This window comes from Zonotrichia albicollis, chromosome 8, assembly GCF_047830755.1.
Source record: "Zonotrichia albicollis isolate bZonAlb1 chromosome 8, bZonAlb1.hap1, whole genome shotgun sequence".
Lineage (NCBI taxonomy): Eukaryota > Metazoa > Chordata > Aves > Passeriformes > Passerellidae > Zonotrichia > Zonotrichia albicollis.
The window spans coordinates 17654370-17676702 of record NC_133826.1 but is presented as its reverse complement, the minus strand read 5'-3'; the positions used below and the strand labels follow the sequence as shown (position 1 = coordinate 17676702).

The following is a 22333-nucleotide window of genomic DNA, read 5'->3' as shown; positions in this document are numbered from 1 at the left end:
GTATTAGGCAACAGCATTCTCCCAACAATTTCCATAAATTATTACTTTCCACATCAATGGAAATACAGATGTAGTAACTTTAGCCAAAGTAGTTTGGAAGGAAAAGGTGGATCCTGAATCTCACAGTGACCTCACACTTATAACCCCAAAAATCTGGAACATATGACATAAAAAAAGGCAGGTCTGCAGGGGGCATAGCAAACATACAAATACATGCAACAAATTCAGGGATCTATCATGGAGAACCTCTGAATCAAAAAGTAAAGTACATTACTAAATTTGGTACCATTTACCAAAAGTATTTTGCAAGAGGCATTTGGAATAAGAAGCATATTTACTTTATTAAATCCCAATTTTCTAATTACTGCAAAAGTGACATAGCAAGTTAGTGTAAAAAAGAAAGTTTTAACATATAATAAACAAAAAAAAACCCTAAAAAAAAAAATCTTTCTTTTCCCATGATGGTCTGAGAATTCAGAAGATCTTGTTCTCTCTACTGGAACAAGCAATTTCTGTCCCTACTTTCTGCAAATGAGTACTTTGGACTGGAATATTATTGACCAAGGTTCCAAATCAAAGACTTTACCCCTGTGCCTTTCTGAAGTCCAGTGTGCCTTGATCTCTTTTATATTAGCTATCCTCAGGCAGGGCTCTACATCATCTGACATAACTGCTCATTTCCTATTAATAATTAAACATCAACTATATAGGGAAGTGAGAGAGAATGAGTGGTCAGGTTGAGATGCCTGTTCAAAGGCATTCATTAATTCATAGTGAAAGTTTAATGTGTAATTATTCAAAAATAGATACTGATTAATTTAAACATGGCAGCTGAAACTATGAAAAACCCCAGACACTTAACGCACAGTTTAACTGAATATGCTGATCACCAGATTATCACTTCCACTGGGTGGAGAAATCCAGTACGAGATAACCAAGACTGTGGCCCAGTTTCTGATCAGAAACTTCATCCTAACATGAGAAGTTTTCACTGACAGTAGTCCAAGTCACAAGATTTTGCTTTGACAAGTCAGTATAATCCCCACATAACATAAAAGAAAGCTCCAAAGCATGTTGTAGCAAAATTCCCATGCCAATTTTAATTGACAGAAAAATTAAGACTGTAAAACATATGTAGAAATAAATAACATACAAAATAAATAATTGCCATGTTTTATACATGATTGAATTTTGGCTTAAAAGGAGACAAAGATGGGCAGGCAGGATCCATTTGCCTCAGCTTGTATTGAGGGTTACTAAAATTCTTCTGCCAGCATTCTGAGGTCACAGGAAGAAACACCTGATAGAAGAGATACGAGCTGTAGGCACTGGGAAGAGTGAAGGGCACTGCTCTAACACCTTCTCAACTGGCCAAAGGACAAAACTGAGCTGGAGCTGGTGGCTGCACATGAAACCATGACAAAGCCACACAGTGGTATTTCCTCAGTGCTTGGGGAGATATTCCATCTTTGACATCTGCTAGCAAGATGCTGTGATTTCACCACAACCCACAAACCCATCAGCAATTTTAAAAGCCACAGCAGAACTGTACTGAATACATATACCACATCTCCACCACAGTGGCTCAGGATAAACATAAAGGTATAGTGACTCAATATAAATAAACAGGTCATGCATGCTGTTTACATGTTGCATAATTACCAGAAATGAGGTAGCCTGTGGTAATAGCAATATTCAGCTTCACAATTGAAGGGTCACCCCTGTAAACACACCAAAAATACATAGTTACAGCCTAATTTGCAAAGGACATACACATCTCAAACAAAATGCCATCAGGGCACATTATTCTTGGCTCATCAGTAAGAGATTATGCAATCTAGTTAAGAAGGATTCTAATCACAAGTGAATTCCTTTTCCACCCAAACACAAGACACCTACTAGCTACCCTAATGAGGATCAACCCCTGCCTCAGCACAGAAACTGCCCCAAGAGCCTTGCTAGAGATTTGAACTGAAACCCAGCAAGTACTCTGAGCTGGCTTCTCAGGAAACTGAGGATAAAAGAACAGCCCAGTCTCTGTCTCTTAGCCCTTTAACTGACACTCTGTGTCTCCATTTTTGTGTTCTGCCAATGCTAAGAGTTTGGTAAGGGTGACAAAAATATCTTGCTCAGCTGGTGCTTTTCATATTCATAATCAGATGGATGTTTATAGGGATAAACAGAGTAGAAGGACACAGGAAAGGAATTATTTGCCAGTTCTCTGAAGCCAAAGAACCTTTGATCAGAAATGCTTTTCAGAGTACTTTCCACACCTTCTATCCCTTCCCTTTTGGTGCCAAACATTCAGCAGGCAAAGCTCTTAGTAACACACACACAGCCTCAGTTCCTCTAGAATGTTCAACAAACCCAAACTTGTGAATGAATACAGCTCCAGAAAGGGAAGCATCCACGTTAGAGCAAGCCATGTTTGTCCTTCTCTCCACTGTTCTCTGTGCATTCCTACTTTGAGGAGTTTGGTAAGCAAGTCTTTTTTTCCTTGGCATGAGGACTGTAACTTAATTTTTAAATTAAATTATGCAACTAATCTGGCTATGTTTTGTGTAAATATGAATTGAGCTTCAAGTGAGAGGTCAATAGATCCATACAATGTAGACTGCTCAAGACAAGCTGTGAAAACAATCCTTGTTGTAAACCTTTCCAGAAAAAAAGGAACCTAACTGTGCTTACAGCCACCTCCAATACAAAGTCTGCCTCAGCCAGAACACAGTGAAATGCTATTACTTAACTATTTTTTCTTAATCCTATTGGAATGGAGCAGTGGGAAGAGATTTCCTGTATTATTACAATCTGAGCACTAAATTGTAAAGCTTTCTTAGTGTCTAAAACAAATTGTTCCTTCAGTGAGAGGGTAGTTTACAGAAAAATAAGACTCACTAAACCAGAATTCTGCTGTTAGGTGAATTAAAACCATTACTAGGAGAGTCTGGAATTCACTCCATCTGTTAAGACTGGCCATAGATGTTCTTTTAAATACAGCTTGAAATGGGAACATTCTTCTATGGCTTCAAAATTTGATTACATGAGGTACATATATTGTGGGCTGAGTGCTTCTTTAGGTTTAGACATAGGGACAGATATCTTCTCCTAACTTTAGCAGGAACTCTTTACATAGAAGCCTCATGTTAGAGCTCCCAGCTGCAGCAGCAGCCTCATAACTGAACTCCTTAGGGGTCCCAACACACTTCAGCACATCACCACCAAGGGCCTGCACTCAAGAGCCTTCATATTCTCCAGAGAACATGCAAAGGACTGAGTATATGAAATTGGTTCCTTGATAATGGTAGACATGACTTAACTGGATGGAACAGGGAATGGTTCATTCCTCTCATTATTTTCCCCCCAGAGAATGGTTAATTTGCATCAAACCTCCTCTAGGCTTTCTAAACCAACACTTCAACAACATATATGGCTGCACTGTCCCACCTGTCACATCCCTTCAAGAAGAGTCTATGTCAGAATCCCAAATTATTCTCAATAAATGGAGAACTTAGGTCAGGCAGTCTGGAAGATTTTAGACTAAATTTTATCTCCTTGAATGGAAGGTGCAATGGAATTAATGAGCCCTGATGTCTGCAGGCCAGTTTTGATGCAAGCAAGAGCCCAGAGTGACAAACAGGGAGTGACTTGAATAAGCAAATGGGAAGAACTATCTCTTTGGTGATTGCTAAGAAGGCATGTGTGGCAAATGAACTACACATGAAGATGCACGGGCAGATAGAACAAACAAAAGTCCATGCAACTGACTTTCTTCAAACTTCTTTGCAGATACAGAGTCATATAAAATGCCAATCAAACATCACACTTGGAAAACTGTAATGACTATGAAGTGAACAGTCATAGGAAGGAGCCCTATGAAGCTACAACTTAATCCACTTATTTACGTCTTCTCCCTCTCCTTATCAGATCTCTACCACCTCCACATTTTCTACCATGTGATTCTCACCACTACAAAAACAATTTCTACATCATCTATGTTAGTCTCTAGTACATACAGAAAAAAGGAAAAGTTTTATGAGAAATCCTAGACCATCAAAAAATGTCACACACAACACTGATGTCTCCCTGGAGCTTACCAATGCTCCAGTCCCTGTTATGATCTACTGTATCTATTTTAAGGCATTACCTGAAAGTAATACCACACGCTCTCTCCACTGAACCCAAACCCTTTGGAGGGTTCAATGGAGAACTTTCACACAGATACACGCTATCCAGACCAACTACAGCTTTTCAATTCAATTTCAAAATGATTACTGTAAATAGCAGAGTTTCAGTCATACTGACTTATAGTTACAGTTTATTCTTTAACAATTTAATATGTTTTTTTAATTTTAATATTTAATATTTCAAATCAACTGCTTGTATTTTATCTATTCCACTTCACAGAGACACACTGAACTAAGACACTAATACTGACACAATAGTTATCAAATTTTCAAATGGTACAGACATAAAAATGAACACATCACAACTACATATTTTAATGGAAAATAAAACAATAATTCAGTACTTAATACACGGCAGGATTCTTTTTTATTCTTCTCAGTTATGTTCTTTTATTGTATAATCACAATGTGCATGCAACACGCCTTACCAGAGATGGTCAGCATTAACAGCATCATCATACAATAAAATGTAAAGGCAAAACCCTCCAACCACCAAGGCGTGGAATGTGGACACTGTCCTGAAAAAGAGATCACAGTCACAAGGAGGTACTGCCATTACAACTTCCCATGCTGTCCTTAAGGTAGGATGTATCCCAAGGCATTCTCAACTGCCTGCAGATACTTCTGTGGGAGACAATCATCTGTTCCCTATGCTGCATCCAACCCCTTACAATGACAGGTGGGAAAAAACAGCCAAGAAGAAGGAGTCTATTAGATTGGAGTGGGATTGGTGATATTAGATACAAAGTGAGTATTAAAAGTAAGGGAGATCTAAGTTTTCTTCAAATTATCCCATATATTAATGAATCCTTAAAGACAGTATGACATCTAGCTCTCTAACAAATGTTTTTTGTATTGTCCCATTTGGTGGAAAATGTATATGCAATTTGATACTCAGATTAGCCCAGGAGTCCTGCAACAGCAGGTTTCTCCTTTCAGGCACCAAATTAAAAGACCCATAATAAGTCTAGTTTGGATTTGGAAGGTGGCATTAAATGAAAAATCCTAAGCTTCAGATATAATTTCTAGTGCATTTGAAGTAGATTCTGGTTTTCAAAGAGAAAACTTATATAACTTGGTTGTAGCTGAGTACCCAAGGTATAACAGCTACAGGTTTATATCAATTAGCAGCTTTGTACTGGACAAGGGAAATATAAAATGAACATCACAGTAATCAAAGTTGCCTTGTCCCTACCTGGGTGCTAGACACATTTTTCCCCCAAAGACAACAGTCTCCAGTTTACAGGCTGCATGCACAGTGTAGATAAACTCTGCATGCTAACAAGCATGCACTTTTAGAGAAATATCTATTTACAGAAGCCCCAGCAGGGTTTCTGCCAGCACACAGGCCAGGGCCCCTCCTGCCCTTTCAGTCCACATGTATTCTTGGAAGGTAGAACAATGCAATGGGCATGGCTCCAAAATGTGTAACCTTCCTGCTCCAGCCATGGGTTTAACACAGCTATAAGCTGCACCTAATACTGTGTAGCTACTGTTGGCTTTCCCACTTTGCAAATGTAATTAGAAAGAAAAAAAATGATGTGAAAAAATGTCCATAGGGAATCAGAGATACTTTTTGAAAGATGAGAACTAAGTTCAGTGCTGTGTAACTGAAAACACTTCACACCATATTCACTTCACACACATATTCACAGCACCAACATATACACACAAATGCACAGACACTGTTAGTTATCATTCCTGTCTTTGTACATATTGAATACATGTATTTGAAAGTCATTAATATTTTAGATGTCCTTAAGGCATTCTCAGGAATCTAAGCTCTACCATGCAAGAGTTGAAGAAAATATGTGACTTCCTGCAGAAGATTTTGCAAAGAAAGGGGTTATAATCCCTAATCCATTTCCAAAAGTGGCATTATTATCTACTGGCAATAGAAGATTCCATAATTATTCATAAAAGAGACTGTATTTACAATTTGTTTCAAGAGTGTCACTGTGCTATTTTCAGCAGCTTTTTCAACAGTGTGCCAGAAAATGAATGGAGGTTAGTATATTATGATAGTCAAAAACTGGATGAGAACAATTAATAATCATTACAGCACAGGCTGCACTTCTGCTCTCTCTTTTTTGAGCAAAGAAAGAAAATTTAATTATCAGAATTGTAATGATAATTAATAGTTTAATTAAAAGGTCTACTCTTGTAACACTGGATTAAAAAAGATAGGAACTTTCCTTCTTTTTTAAAACAAAGCAGAACATGCAATATTAGTGTCTGAGAAATACCTGGAATTTTTGAACTTGAGGAGAGGATAATGCTACAAGAAGGAAAATTTATCCTAAAATATAGCTCATTAGTTTACAGTTGTAATTTGTTTTTGAAGAGGTCATTTACCTGAACCCTTCTGTTTAGAATACAAGTTATACACAAGTAGAACACTTGATGGGAGTGAAATAAAAGAAAAAACAAGAAAGAAAAGAAAAGGCAGCAGATTTCCTCCTTAACTCTGGACTTTGAAGCTTCTCCATAGGCAGGGCAGAAAAAGGGAAATAGTACAACAGTCCATTTTAATAAGGAATCTAGGTCAAGCTATCAAGCTCTGTATATTTCCTTGAAATCTTTTTCAAAGCTTGCATCCTTTAACTCCTCATTAAGCTGCAAACAAAAAAAGCTGCAATGCTAGGTTGCAGACTTGCTTTTTTATTATTGAATATATTTTTTTCATAACTACTTAATAGCAGTACAAGCATGTATTACAGGAGAGGTGACAAGAATATATGCACAACTTGAAGAGTTGTACTACATCCATGACCAAATACAGTTTTTAACTCAATTTGAGTGTCCATATACTTCAGATGCCAGAAGCAATTACTTTATTGGTTCATAATTCTTGGAAGGTCAGAATGAACAAACTGACAGCATGGAAAATACAGCCAAGAGCTGCAGCTCAAATGCTTGATTACAAAGCTCTCCAAGCTGTAACAATATATTTTCAATGCTACAGCTCATTTCAGGCAGATGCCCTCTTCCAGACCCAGCTGAGCTGATAAAAATGCATAACCATCCTCTGTGCCAGTTTCCTTAGCACTGCCAACAGAATCATTTGTGTGTGCACTCCCTACACCAGTTCAATATAGGACAAAATAACAACCCTCTACTTTTAAATAATTTAAATGAAACCAACAGATTTTACTAGGACATAGTAACTGTTTCTACCTGCATAGCTCTCTGCAGAATAAATACATACTCATCTGCGTTCTCTGAACTTGCAAGATACTCCTTGAGGCCTCCCTTCGTTTCGGTGAAACACTGGAGTGACAGGGCAGTCTGACAAACACTGTGTTTGGTTAGCAGAGCTGAAGTAACACAAGCACAGCTAGCCTTTCTTTCCCTTCGTGCCCTCCTCAGTTATAACATCCACAAGATGCTGATGAACCATGCTTTGTGCTTCATGCCTTCTAACTCCTGAGCTGGATGAAGCCCAGGACCACAACCCATCTGTGTGCTAACATCTACATCCTGCTATCAACCCCAAGGGAAAAAAATGTGCAAAGAGGTAAAAAAGGACACAGTATGGAGTACTGTATCAATTGAGCAGTTAAACACCTTATAACAAAGTAGCCCAGAGATTTGGAGCAGCTTATTTCCAGCACACTTGTGATGTGTAAAACAATTCATGTTATTATGCAAAGCACTACACCAGCGCAGCACTACCAGGCATGGGGTAAGTTCTCATAAAGCCTATTATGCAATTCAAAGGCCATTTGATGTGGCTTATAGACAATAGCTCAGCTTCACACGGGAACAGTTTAGTTTACTTTCCCTGTCTGCCTCTTATTGTTAATTGGAACAGAGAGGTAAACCTAAGCTGCACTGATACTGTGAACTGGCATCCTACACAGTTGTTCTGGCAGATAGGTAATTATTCAAAGATGGAACTGAAATCAAGATGGTGCCTTTAAGAACACTGCAAGTGGACATTTGCCAGATGGAAGGACAAGGCTATTTGAGTTGCTAATGCTGCCTAGAACAATGGAAACAACTTTAAAAGTATCCACCTGACACTAAACAGCACTGAGGAGGAACAGAACTGCAACTAATGCATTTTGAGTGCAGTGACAACCATACAGTACACATTTTTGAGCTTTAAATGTGGGAAACATCTGAAAAATTATTTTAAAGTTATAATAGGCAAAGGTGTACTGTACCTATTCATTTCAACTGGAGAACCTTGTGTACTATATATACCCTTGCAGAGTAGTATGTTGCAAATAAAACCTCTTTGATCACCCCATTTTCAATTACTATCTTATACTTCCCTTATGGCTTAAAAGACTCATGGGTCAAACAAGTTTCTAGAAGTCCTGTATCTGAGGGGACAAGTGAAATGCAGGTGGATCCATCCCACTGATTGAAATACTGAAACACAGAGAGAGTGAGGAATGTTTTTGGACTGAGTTTCCACAACTCCTTCCTGCATGTGTACCCTGTGTCTGCTATAGCTTCTCCTTCCTCCTCCTGCAGTCTTCTTCCCTACAACACACATGAACCTGACTCTTTTCAATACTACACCCAAGTGTCATCAAATTCCTTGGAAAACCTTAACCAATATAAAACAGTTTGTAGCAGGTGAACAAACTGCTTTGCTCCCAAAACCATGACCAGAGATACACTGGGATTTTGAATAAATTGCAATAGTTTTGATTTTCATACATGTTTGGAAAGGAATTTTTTATCTCTTCTCTTTACTAGAAGCATCACAGAGCATCTCTTCAGTTTATTACCTCTCACTAGTCACCGTTTTATCTTTGTACTGACTTTTACTTGGGCATCACTGTCTAACAAAGCATTAAATGTGCAAGTGTTAGTAATGCTATGTTTCCACGAAGGGGCCACATAATTTCACATGCATTATTTGTCCAGTGTCTAGAGCCTGCCCTCTGATCTTTACCTTTAACTAATAGGGTTTTCTTCAGCCTTACACACACACACACACACACAGGTGGTTCAAGTGTTCATTATTTCAGCTAAGTCTTTAACTGTTGCTGTTTTGAACACTTTACCTTGAATTCCATTCGATCTTCCTTTTTTGGCTGAGATTGTTAAAACCAGGTGTTATTCGTGTTGACACCCAAGAACTTACAACGTGGAACAGGAGCTGAAATACAGTAAAACTAGCAAGGGCAATGCCAATAGTCAGGTTGCTGAAGGAAGCCATTGTTCTTCAACCTGTGAAGAGAAGCAGAAGGTAATTTCACTCTATTCTCCATTTCTCTATTTTAAGCAAGCACAGAAAGTGTTTGTGACAGCAAACTTATCAACAGAAATATTATTCACTAAAAGTTTCTACTTTTTCAATGTCTCTACTTAAGCATTAACAGTATAAAAGTATGCCCAAACTTTTAGATACACAAGTTGCATTTTGGTTTTGTTTTGTTTTTTTTTTAACATTTGCATAGTATACATTTTTGTGGCCTAAAATTGCATGTATTTTATCTTATCTTCACAGAAAGAATAGTGACGACCACTGACCAGGCCACCTGCCAGCTCTGCAGCCTCCACTCCTGTCCCAAGAACCTCCAAAGTCAAAACTTGTTTCATTATTGCCAGATTGCCTGCTGCCAACAGGAGTTCAAAACGCAACAGTGCAATCAGATAAGCCCAGAAGAGAGGTTTTTGGGTCAGCCCAGAGAAGCAGTGGCCTTGCTGCAGCTCAGTTTGTGCACTTTGCAGGGACAGCAGCTCCCAATTCCCACTGTGCTCAGCCAAGAGCTCGTCCTTGGGACGGGCTGTGGGCCATTGGAGCTTTCCTCCTCCACGGAACTCCAACCTCCACACACCTCCACACTCAGTGGAAAGCCATCAGAGCTGCCCGGCTTTTCAATTGCTGGATGCTCAGCTATTTCATGAGGTCTGAATACCAAAACAATTCCAAACAGAACTGTCAGTCTCTAAATGCTTCAGTTGTTTTTCCTGAGTCGCCAGTATTTGCAACACAGAATGATATTTTCCCAGAAGCCACAAACCTCTGACATGCATCCCCAATTTGACAGTGAAGTGGTGTACACTCCAAGACTGGCAAAAGGTACAAACTCAAAAAATGTCAATTTATATTATGTTGAACTGGAAAGGGGGAAAAAAGTCAAATGGCTTCATTTCAAATATTTAAATAATTAATACCTATTAAAAACCTGCTGTCACTTATTTTAGTTTTACTTAAGAAAATATCTAAAAATAAAATGAAGACTTTGAGGACAGCATAATCTGATGTTACCACAGCAACCTAATGGTCAGCAGAGCGATACAATGACATAATGCATTTATGTCTACCTTTATTTCACATGCATTACAGAACCAGTGAACACGCCTTAGATTTTTGAAATTGTATCTGCATTGCAGATAGTAAGAAACTTGAACTTGAGGAGGAAAAAACAGAGGATAAAGTCCACCATAATAACAAAATAATAACATTTTTTTAATTAAGTACAATATTCTCACTTTGGAGTATAAATGGTGAGTATATTGAAACATACAGATCAGAAAAAACATACTTTTATCTTCAAAGATTTAGAAGCAGAAGGTTCAATGGTCTCAAACTTTTCCCCCTCTACCTCCTTCTTTTCTATTTATTCTCCCAGAACTAAAGACAATAAAATTCCTCTGACTAGTGCCCACAGAGCTACAGGTATAAATACAGAATGCAGGACAAGTAAGAGCAGATTTGCTGAGTGAAACCTGCCTCTATCATGTAGATTTCAAGTGCTTATTTCAGAACAGCTTTAATTCTGTCCTAGGGACTCCACAATTCTTGGAACATATTTGATGTGCTCCTAGGGCCTATCTTCCTGCCCAGATGAACCCAAAAAGAACCCAGCTTGCAGACTCTGGGACAGCTATGCAACACAAATCACAGGGGGTGATTCAGTTCATAAATGCATTTTTAATCCAAACTAAAATTTATATGTACACACACTGCAGTGCATTGCATCAAACTAATTGATTCCAGGTATTTTCTGACGACCTGTTATAGTGCAGCAGCATATAACTCCTGCATACTTTTTAACATTACTCTATCAAAACTTCCAATTTCAATTACAATCCTGAATATTCAGTATTCTCGCTCCTCCACATACTTCTCCATTTGCCTCCACTGATCAAGAACACACAAAACACAAACCAAACTTCATATCCTTTTCACATAGTGTAAAGTACCAGAGACAATGGGTGTTAAGCTCAACTTTCTAAAACCTTACCATTTGAAGGAATAAAACAATTTAGTATCTACCAGTTTGAACCTACTGAAAAGTGCTGTATGGTGTCCAGTTCCAGATTCCAACCCAAGGACAAAGCTTTCTTATTACATTATCTCATTTGTAGCAACCAAGTCTTCTCTTGGACAACATAAGGAAAAGAAATTATCAGTTGGTTTAATGAAGGAAGCCAAAATCCAGGTCAAGTACAATCTCTTCAGAAAAACAGCAAAACCACTAAGCATTAACCACACCTACTTTATTCTTTTGACTAAAATAAAGCAATTCCCATGATGCTACATTTTAATCATCTGCAGCGACTACACTTGTATCTCTGAGTTTTGAAGACACTGACATAATCTCTCAGACAAGAGAAAGCCATGTTTTGTTTTGTTTCCTTAGTACCAGAAGATTATATTAGGTTATATTAGGTAAGTAATGTTTCAGCTTTTGATAGGTGTTCATTTTAGTACAGATTAAGGAATTCAACAAACCTTGCAAACATCCCTTGAAAGAAATGCATTAGAGGACTAATCTTTCACCTAAGGAGCCTGTGGAGGGAACTCATTTTTAAAAAAGGTACTTGCATGCAAAGTGCATGACCTGACTTTCAGCAAGTGCAGAACCATGATGCCCATGAAGGAGAATGGTACAATGGTTTTAGAGAAGAAGAGAGGCAGAAAAAAATTAATCACTAAACCTCTGTGGTTGGTCTAACAGATGCTCAAGTTTTTCAAGCCTGATTTCATACATGCTTATCAAGATGCCATTTAAGTATAATAAGTACCAAGTCCAGAATAATTTTATGCTTTACCTCAGCAATTAATAGTGTCATATTTTAATTCAATTCAAGGACCTGGTGTAAATACAGCATTTCACATGTGTTCAGCTATAAATATTGTCCAATATCTATAGGTTATTATTTTCTCATATCCCTAGGTTGCTTTCAACTGTATCTTGTTTAACATTAAAATTTACTGGGTTTTACCAGATTTTCTTTTTATTTACAAGAAAAATTATTCATGTTGCTGAACCTAAACAGCTTGTTGCATTGTGCTTGTTGACTTAAAACAAGCACAATTAGCTTCTGATTACAATTTTCCTTGACAAAGTCCAAAGTTAGTAAGCCAGGCAGCTTCAACTACACCGCAGGGTTTTTTTCCAAGTATCTTCTATTAGCTGTCTTCTATTAGTACAGCAAAGTCTGATCAAGATACAGAACTTTGTGGATTATGTATGAACAGACACTCTATCACCTAAACTGCATAGTCATTGATTACTGTTCTGTCAGCTGATACAGGGTTTGAGCTAATGGGAGGCTGGCTGGGCAGGAGGTTTAGTGTAACCACTTTGTATGCAAGAAAAACAGTACAATATACAGCTTGGGTCTCCACCATTAGCATTTGCCTTGCTTACCCAAAATTACCCAAATAAACATTCGGTTAGACAGTAACTACATATGATCAGAACTTCACTCTTGTAGCTTTTCAATGGAGTCTTTAGATAAATAAACATTACCAAACACTTGAAACTAACATTTTTTCGGCAAGGTACTGCTTACATGCCTAGTGTATTTCAAATGACTCCATTAACCTAATAACTTTGAAAAGGTTAGTTTTTTTCATTATACTCCATAAGAGCTAAAAATATATTAGTTTTCATTTGCTATTAACGTGCAGTGGTTTTCCTGCAATTCTGTTTCTGCTTGAGATTTAGAAGAAAAAGCAATATTCATTCACCCCCAATACGATAACACTATGAACTCCTGATAGAAACAAGTTGGAACTTAATGAAAGAGGATAAAGAGGATAAAGGAGCAGGAAAGTTATCAAGTGTTGTACCATCAAAAGAATTTAGCATTTATGTTCTCCTCCTCTTACTATTTCCACATAATCAAAATAAGAAATGCAACAGTATAGTGAGACGTGGTAAGAAGGTGCAGTGGAAGGTTTAAGGCCCACAGCCCTTACTTTCTTCGAGGCTGGATTTCCAGATGAGTTGGATCAATTTCCAAACAAGATTACACCGTAAAGCTGCTACTGATACCAGGACATCGCATGAAATACTGTGCTCTCCTGATCCGCTTAAAACTGAAAGCCAAATCCAATAGCTGTAAAACTTGTCAGAGCAATCTGCAGAGAGCAACACTGGACTACTGACTGTTCCCGCATTTTATAATAAGCCCAGTAACAAAAGCAGTGCTGGAGCTCTGCTGTGCTCTTGGTTCTCAATGGTAGATCCTATTCGTCTGATATTTAGCTCAGTAAGCAGCGTTAAGGAGAAACACAAAAAATTCAAGCCACTCACAGTTAAGCCGTTCGCTTTTGTATTTAAGGCTATTCACACCCTAAACTCCACTCAGCTTTCTGCTCTTAGAACATCAAAGCAACCGGCAGATGAAGCATTCTTATAAAGACAGTGTACTCAGGATGAGGTGGCCGCTGCGATACCATTTACCCAATTTCCTCAAACCCCGCAGGCAGTCTGGAGCCGCAAAGCCCCCAGGAGGGAGCCCGCCCATACTCGGTGGGCGCGGAGAGCCCAGGGCTGCCCCCGAGGGACGCCTCCCCGAGCCGGGCATTACCTCGCGGTCCCGGTCACCCGCGGCGCCCGCCGTTCGCACCGGCCCCGAGCGGCCGCGGGGCAGGCGGGCAGGAGAGCACAGCGGCGGGCAGGAGAGCACAGCAGCGGGCAGGCAGCGGGCACCCTCCGCACTCGCTCCAGCCGCGGCGGCGGAGGAGGCGGCCCCGCGCAGCCCTGCGCTGTCAGCGCGCTCCGCGCCGCCGCCTGCGGCCCTCGGCCCCCGGGGCCGCCCCGCGCTTGGGGAGGGAGGGAGGGAGTGAGGGGCCGCTCCGCGCAGCCCCGCGGGGCGGGGGAAAGGGGCCGCACCGCCCCCGCCCCGCCAGCCCCGGCCTCTCAGCGCCCTACCGCCTTCCCTCCCCGCACACGGCACCTGGGACCGAGGTTACGGGGGCTGCGGCGCCGCCTCCTCCTCCTCCATGCCTTCCCCGCGTCGGGGACGGGACAACCCTTCCCGGGCGCAGGATGCTCCGGCGGGGATCGGGTTACGGCAGCCGTAGCCTTAAAGGGGCCGAGCCGCCACCTGCCGCCGGGCTCCGCTCGCCGCCTCCGAGGGGCCGCGGCTTCCCCGGACCCTCCTCCCGCCCGCCCCGCGCTGAGGCCGCCGCCCCCTCTCCGCAGCCGCCCCCGGGAAGGGCCGCGCAGAGCGGGGCTCGGTGCCCCCGGCGATGGCCCGGGACCGGCCAGCGGCTCCTCGGCACGGCCCGAGCGCAGCCGCGGGGACAGCGCGCGGGCAGCACCGCCCGTGCCCACAGCGAGCCCCGCCGGTGGCACCCGAGCCCCTGCGAGCGGCCAGCGCGGGCGCCGGGGCCCTGAACGCCGCTGAACGTTCATGGTGTTTGTGCTGGGCCAGCATAAAGGCCGGTCAGACGTAGCACCTCACCTTCCAACAACATTTTAGTCCCTGTGTCTTTCACTTGCACAGCCCGATTGTCTGTAATGTGTCATGGGAAAAATGCTGACGTGACCGTTCGTGCCCTGGGAATCCATTTATGCGCTCTTTGGAAGCACTGCACAGCACAGAGCCATGGGGAACACACCCATCGTAGAGAGAACAGGTATTGCCAATACTTGCCATTTACTAAGTTCAATGCTATGATTTATGACAACTTTTTTTTTATTTTACATTTTTGAGCTGTTGTGTTGAAAAACAGAAGCAATCTTACGCTGACAAAATTAAACATGATAGACGTAGTTTCACCAACTAGAAAATGTAATGGTCATGACTGTTCCTCTTGACGTTCTTCTGCTATCATCCACATCCTAAACCACCTCAAATTTACATTTCCATTAATGATTTCTGATTAATAAATTAAAAATTCTCCTCTAACAAAATAATGATGAAGGTACTACTATGCATCTCACCCTATAGTTTAGGCTGCAGCTGACAAGTAATCTACCCCACTACGTACACTGACCTCTCTTGCCAAACATCTCCCACAGCAGGAATGCTCTGGCCTGAACAGAAACTGATGTTGGCTTGCCTTAATGTGCCAATCTGGAAAATGCAGAAACCCAGGTGCTGATTAATGAGGCATTGAGCCATTCCTGCTGCAGAAGTGGGAACCTGTGGGAGGTGGGCAGGGCACACTGCCAGCAGCTCCAACTGTTTCCAGCCAGCTTGGCATAATCCATTGCTGGGCATGAACGAACGACCAGGTGTTTGTGTAAACATCAGAACTACTGAAGTTTGCTTTCCTGTGGACTTGTGTCTTATGCTGACCAGCTTTTGAATTGATTTTTGTTAACAAAATTTTATGAGATGTCCTCAGACAAGTGAAGAGGATCCCTGCTTCTGATCTCCTCCCCTTTCAAAAACAGATGGACAAATAAAGACAGCAATACCATATGAACATAGTATCAATACAATCATCTAATTTCTTAGTGAAATTAAGATTAAAACCTCATGTTTTACTCTATGTAATATCATTCTTGATATAAATAAATATTTCAACCTATTTTCTACTACATCTGCAATTTTTGGTGAATCAGAATAGCCACTAAATCCAAAGAACTCCATGGTAGGATCAGAAACCACTTTTAAGATCACATAAACCATAAAAATTCCAAGAGAATTTTTTCTTCATTAATTCACCTTCCAAAGAACAGCCCTCACTTTTTGCTTAATACATTATCAGTGATTTCGACGTTTCTTTACGTATACCCTTCTCTCCTTTGAGTTGTAACAGCTGTGACACCAGTACTCCATATGGACAAGCAGGGGTGACGGAGGACCTGCAGTGGCAGTAAAGGCACAAATGGCTGTCCTCAGGCCTGCAGGTAGTGGCAAGGACTCTTTCCTCTCATGGTTAAGAAGCAAAGGCCAAAGGCTCTGAACAACAAGCTCTGGCAGATTTAGCTGCTGTGTTTTGAAATGTGATTTTTCTCAACTGCCTGAGGTCACAATCATTCTAAGAGAGTACAACAATGAATTTAGGTATTCATTTAACATGCCAGCCTGTGACCTGGAGTCTCCACTGTGAGAGTGTAGTAATACCTAATAGCAGAGTAAAATAGACACTTGAGAGTGGTAATGGCTTAAACTGAATGGGCAACTCTGCCAAAGACCACTTATCAGAGCTCTAAGCCTCAAAATGACCCATCACCATCATGCACTTACAGGTTAGGAAGCATCTAGAAGATAAACCAGACTCTCCCCAAGCCTCTGTATCAGGCCTGAGTAGCATACAGCCTACCAAAGAATTCCTCTGGCCCAGTGTGCTGTGTGGGTGAAGAAAACGAGTTTGTCCTGCCTCACTGCTCTCTCCTTGGCCCGAGATCAGCACGTTGTTGGGCACGCAGCAGATCGTGACCAGGGGCAATGGCCTCTTTCAACAGCCCCATCCCATAACACGTGCTGGCCTGAGAGCTGCTGACTGTAAAGGTGAGAATGGTGATGCACTGAGGATTCCTGACTCTCTCCACATGAGCACACAGCAGGGTACCTCTGCAAACCTTTGCAAACAAAACACTAGCTATGAGGAAGCATGAAGGCATTGCAGTAGAAGGGAGACCTGTAGACATGGTTAGATATAGCTACCATATCTAGGTTGTCTTAGATTGGTTGTCTGTCCTCTTTTCCAACCAGAACTGTTTTCCAGGAGATTTTAAGGACTGTGTATGTCTAGGATTTTGAATTGTGTACATCTAGGGTTCTTGGTATCTAAAAATCTCATCATGCTATTGCATACATGCAGCAGTCTCAACCTTGGATGTCCCATGTCCAGCAACCCCAGAGACCTCAGAGCAAACTCCACAGGCCCAGATTCTATAGGCAGTGTAATGCCAGCAAAACTAAGGGAGTGCTCTACCACTCCTGCAACTGCTGCATGAACAGACCACACAATTACTTTGGGCATTTCCAGGAAATCCTGTAAGTATAAGGCTTACTGTACTTGCATGATGCCACTGGAGCACCTTTTTCTGCATCAGAAATAGAGTAGCCAAAGGGTGGGATAAAGAGCCACCAGAGCAGTATCACAGCCCACTGCCTGCTGTACAGTGGCCACAGCCTGGCCTTCACAACTAATACACCTTTTCCTCCCTCCCTTGTGATGTGCAGCCATCACCTTCCAGCTGCTGCAAACAAAGCTGCCCCTGCTAAACAGCAACTGCCAAGGACTTTCCTCTGTAACAGCTGCAGCTTCTGAAGTGAAGCTTCAGAACAGAAGGGAAGTACTGGCACTGGGCTGGCTAAGGTGAGCTGCGCAACAGAGATTTAGCAACACAAGACAAAAAATAACAGTGTATTCCATATCAACACATATGCATAGCAAAGGTAGGGAGGATGGGGGGGTATCACAGTAGCATTTGCAGGTAGCAGCATAATTCTGTTGGCTTCTGCTGAATCATCTTATTTGTACTATTTGTACTATTTGTTACTTATTTGTAAGAGAAAAATAGGGCTGTGCTTTTCATCTATCCTTTAATTACAATAAAACTTCTTGATTATATTGATGATTTTCAACTTCATGTCAATTAGACCCATTAATTCCATAAATGAAGAGCAAATTTGGATAAATTGGATGGGATTTGTTACAACAGGGCAGTAATTGGAAGGCAACCCAAGATAAGTAGTCAAAGTCTGCAGTAATCTATCCTCAGCTGAGTTGTACACACCTGTTCTGTACCCTTCTCCTTCTGGAATTACTTTCAGAGTGGCACTTCAAGTATGGTAAAAATTTGTTGTCAGATGACTGCTCCCACTGAAATCTGCAAGAGGGATGTGACCATAAAAGAAAAATACACAGTAACCTTTCCAAAGTATGCCTGTAATTTCAGAATCGTGCTTTCCCAGAGCTGAGCCTCCTTCTGCCAAGAATGAAGCCTTTATCATGGTTGCTACACTGAAAAGTGAGACATAGGTGAGAAAGAAAAATACTTATAGAGCATTTGAAGATTATTTCAGTTGTGGTTTTAAATTTACACAGGATGTAACTAACCTTTACCCACTGTAGTAAGAATAGATCTTAATGAATGTTTAAAGCCTGAGCACTTTATGAAAGAAATTATATAACATGGTGTTGTAGAAGCAGCAGATTGAATTCAGTGACCTAAAAGATGCTTACATTTATTTTTGTCTTAGGAAGTTCCTAGGTCTACCTGTCAGCAGCAGAATATGTTCCCAGAAAATCAATTATACATGTAAACAAAAATATCATGGAGATTAAAGAACATACGAAAGAGCAAGCCAACTCTTCTTTTACAACACTGTGAATCAAGAGTAACTTCACTGAAGCCAATGAGTTACAGTGGTGTGAGTGAGAAAAGAACCAGCTCCATTGTCTGAAAATTACTTGGGCCACCCATGGAGTCCAATCACAGGAACTGCAGGCAGCTAATATTGCAGTATTTAATTCAGAAAGCTCAAGCTTGAAAAGAGGAGACTGAAAAGAAAGGATCTGAATTTGGTTTCAGTTAAAAAACCCTGAAAATAGCAATAGGAAAATGGTGAATGGAATGAAAAAAAAAAATCTCCATTTCTAAAAAGTCCTCCCTTTCCATAAAAAAAATTACATAGACCAAAGAACAAATCTGTATGCTTTGGGCTTTTTTTAACACCCTGCAGGTACCCAGCTAACAGTGGCTGAGCTGTATGCTTCCCTGAAGGGAAAGTGTTATCTTGGCTTTCCAAACAGCATTTGGAAATGAGTTGATGCATATTGTGCTACACCTACTCAGGTGAGTGCTGCAGAACAAGTGTCACACCTTTCCAGCACAGGTAACATATCCTGCCACACTTTTAGTTAGTAACATACCTTCATTCTCCCTGCTGTAGCTTACTCCCTGTAAACACACACGCTCCGTTTTTCATCTGAGGTCAGTGAGTTTAACTTTCCCAACTCCTGTCACCTCCCACTTGAGAGAGCATTTCTGCCAGTACTACTTACTGTCCATAAGAGAACAAAGGCTTGTTTCTGGAGAGCTGTCTGTTCATGAACCTCTTCCTGTCCCTTCTTCAGTTTTCTTCCAGTTTTTCTGTCTTCTCCATTTGTGTCTCTCATCACACGCTGTCTCTTTCATCTATTTACACCTCACCTGCAGCAGTACCCTCTCCACTGGTATTATTGTCCTGATTATAACTGTCCAGAAGCTACTGAGGACCTGTAAAACAGCACATTGTGAGCTTTCCATGCGGCACTAGAAACCCCTACACTGATGCACCACGTCAGCATTATGACAAGACATCAAACCACATTAAGACAGATGTGCTGAGTATTATCCACAGAATTCGCAGGAATGCCATCTCTCGTTTTCCTTTCCAGGTCACTGTCTCCCCCTCTGCCCCCCTCTTCTACTTTACATTCTATTTTACTAGCACCTTTTCCTTTCCTGTCACTTTATTTTCTTCCTCCCCTGGCTTCCTTCAGTGTCCACCTCACATTCCTCCATGCATTTTCTTCCCTCTGATGTGCCTGCACAAAGGAGCATAATGGAGGCAGTACTGCAGCTTTGTTAAACGTGCCCTTGGCTCTTCAGTAAACAAAGCAGTAACTGGGTGCATCTCTGGGCTCTGCAAGCCAGAAAGGTCTAGAGAAAGTGTTTCATTCCCAAAGGCTTAAGCCAGAGAGCTCTGAGATTTAGAAAACTTCTTGGTTCCCTAATCTCCGACATGAAGCACACCACAAACAGCAGGAGGAATTTTGAAATAACACCCGATTCTTTTCTTCACATGCACATATTTCCTTTTGCTTTGTGAGCTGAGGCTCTTAGCAACAAAAGCACTGTAGAACAGGGTAGTAACTAGAATTTGATGATGTCAGAGCAGCAGAAAATTGAAAAATATGTACTTTGTAATGGTGTACAATTGGAAAGAATAAAATTGGTGCCAAGGAGTGCTAAAACCAAACAAAATGTTTCCCAATAATTCAACATACAGAGGGTCAGAAAGCAATCCGGGTTTTAATGTTCTGACTGGTAATTAAAATCAGCACAATTCAAGTGCAGAACAAAACAGTCCTTGTTGATACAAGGTATTTTCTTTTATGTGATAGCATCAGACTTTCAGGTAAAAAGACAGAACACGTGCTTTGGATGGCATCACTCGTCTGTGTGCTAAAGATAGCTCCTAAGGCTGGCTTAGCTCAGTCTGAGCTCTGGCACACACCACAGCAGCTGCACAGCGTGGCACTGTGCCTCCTGCAGCCTTCCACAGCTTGGAAAGACTGGCTGGGAAGGACACTTTAATGGCAGATGTGTCAGCCTGAACAGGTCAAGTAGCTTCTTCAGACAATACAATTCCCTCTGAATGCTTTGTCAATTTTTTCAGATTTTTCAAAAAACTTTCTACCACGTTTAGTGATTTTTTGATCCTCTGTTGATCTGTGAAAGCCTTGAGGAAACAAGGAAGGAAAATGGCTTGATGACACAAGGAAACAATAAAACCTGATCCATACTCACTTTATATATGTCTAAATACTTTTGAAATGTAATTAAAAAACTGAGTGAGAAAGCAAGAAATTGTTTTCCACATAGTTCTCAAAAGTAGTAGTCAATAGTATTTGTAATGTTTTTTTTCAGAGAACATGACTTTAAAATTTATATTTCTTAAATATTAAAACTTTTCAATTTCATATTTGGGGATAGATATTAAAGTGGTATCATACATAGTTTCAAAAGTAAATATAAATTATGTCTTAATTTTGTCAGTTTAGGAGGTCCAGAATGTATTATTAATTTTTCCTTTATTACTAATAATGAATTCTAGCAAAGCCCCTGCTTTTACCACTGCTACTTGTTAATATTGTGATTATTTTCTAATTTTGCATTGGCACTATTATAGATTCTTACCTAGGGTTTAATTGTTAGTCTGCATTGATATCAGGAGCTGTAGTGATTCCCCTCCCAAGGCCCTGTTCTGTATATTAATTCACACAGACATGTGAATTAATTGTTCCTTTGTACAATTCTAGTCACAGGAAGGATATCATGCTCTATGGTGTTCTTTCAAATCTAAGATTTATGACAGCAGTCCTGGTAAAAACATACAAAAAAAGACATGAAACTACAAAAAGACATACAAAAAGACAAAACTACAAAAAGCATACAAAAAGACAAGAAACTACATTAAATACAGCAATGCTAAAGTACAGAAAGACAGCCTGCCTTTCAAATCAAGTGAGGAATTTTGTTTAGGCTTCTACTTCCAATGACGCTATTCAACACCATACCGTACTGATTAGACAAATACTCGAAAAATATTGACTACAAAACCCAAGAATACCTAAAAATAAAGAAAATACAAAATTAATCCTAATTCTATATGTAAGATATATAGAGATAGATAGGTAGATAGATAGATAGATAGATAGATAGATAGATAGATAGATAGACAGATAGATAGAGACTAAAAAAATGTTAAGATGGAAGAGTTTCACCATGAAAATGTATCATGCAAACATTATAAGTGGATTTGAAAAGTCACTTTGTGAATTGCACTAAATATATTGTCTAACTGAATAAATTGCAGAAAAATTGCATTGTGATATACAAAAAATAGAACATCTTGGTTGTGGTTTTTTTCAGTGTTGCCCATTTCCTTTTATTTTGTTGTAAACATACACATTTTTTTGTGATAACTCCACTGGGACTGCTCAAAGAGCCAACATTTCAGCACCTGTTCATCTGATTTGCTGAATAAGGGACATTACACATCTGGAGTGCCTCTGGTGATGTCCTCTTCTTCTGTTTGGAAATTATGCTCCAGTGGAAACAGGAATCTCGCACTGAAAATGGAAGCTTTACAAGTAAAGGTTTGTAGGACAACTGTAGTGCACACGCCCAGACCAAAACATTGCAGTCCAGTGCCACGTTCTGCAGTGCCAAGGCAGCTGATTCTGGCCACACTGTACTCCACAC

General features: G+C 40.6%; 2 protein-coding genes across 4 annotated transcripts in view; one reads left to right on the top strand and one right to left on the bottom strand.

Annotated features, from left to right (window-relative positions):
- The window catches only part of TLCD4 (TLC domain containing 4), a 26337-nt gene extending 11850 nt beyond the window's left edge, over positions 1-14487 (bottom strand). The window contains exons 1-4 of one of the 3 annotated variants that reach the window (XM_074546145.1): positions 14349-14487; positions 9209-9374; positions 4613-4702; positions 1663-1721 (exon numbers count right to left, since the gene is read on the bottom strand). In XM_074546145.1, the coding sequence (XP_074402246.1) occupies positions 1663-1721; positions 4613-4702; positions 9209-9363 (304 nt within the window). In that variant the 5' untranslated portion in view covers positions 9364-9374; positions 14349-14487. Of the gene's footprint in view, positions 1-1662; positions 1722-4612; positions 4703-9208; positions 9375-13702; positions 13839-13979; positions 14119-14348 lie in introns of those variants that run through there. The other 2 variants (XM_074546146.1, XM_005482063.4) reach the window with 2 other exon arrangements.
- Positions 13626-22333, top strand: LOC141729795 (uncharacterized). The gene is made up of 4 exons (XM_074545521.1): positions 13626-13658; positions 13815-15033; positions 18257-18339; positions 18561-22333. Exons 1-2 carry the CDS (start codon positions 13626-13628, stop codon positions 14799-14801), a joined length of 1020 nt encoding a protein of 339 aa, XP_074401622.1. The 3' UTR covers positions 14802-15033; positions 18257-18339; positions 18561-22333.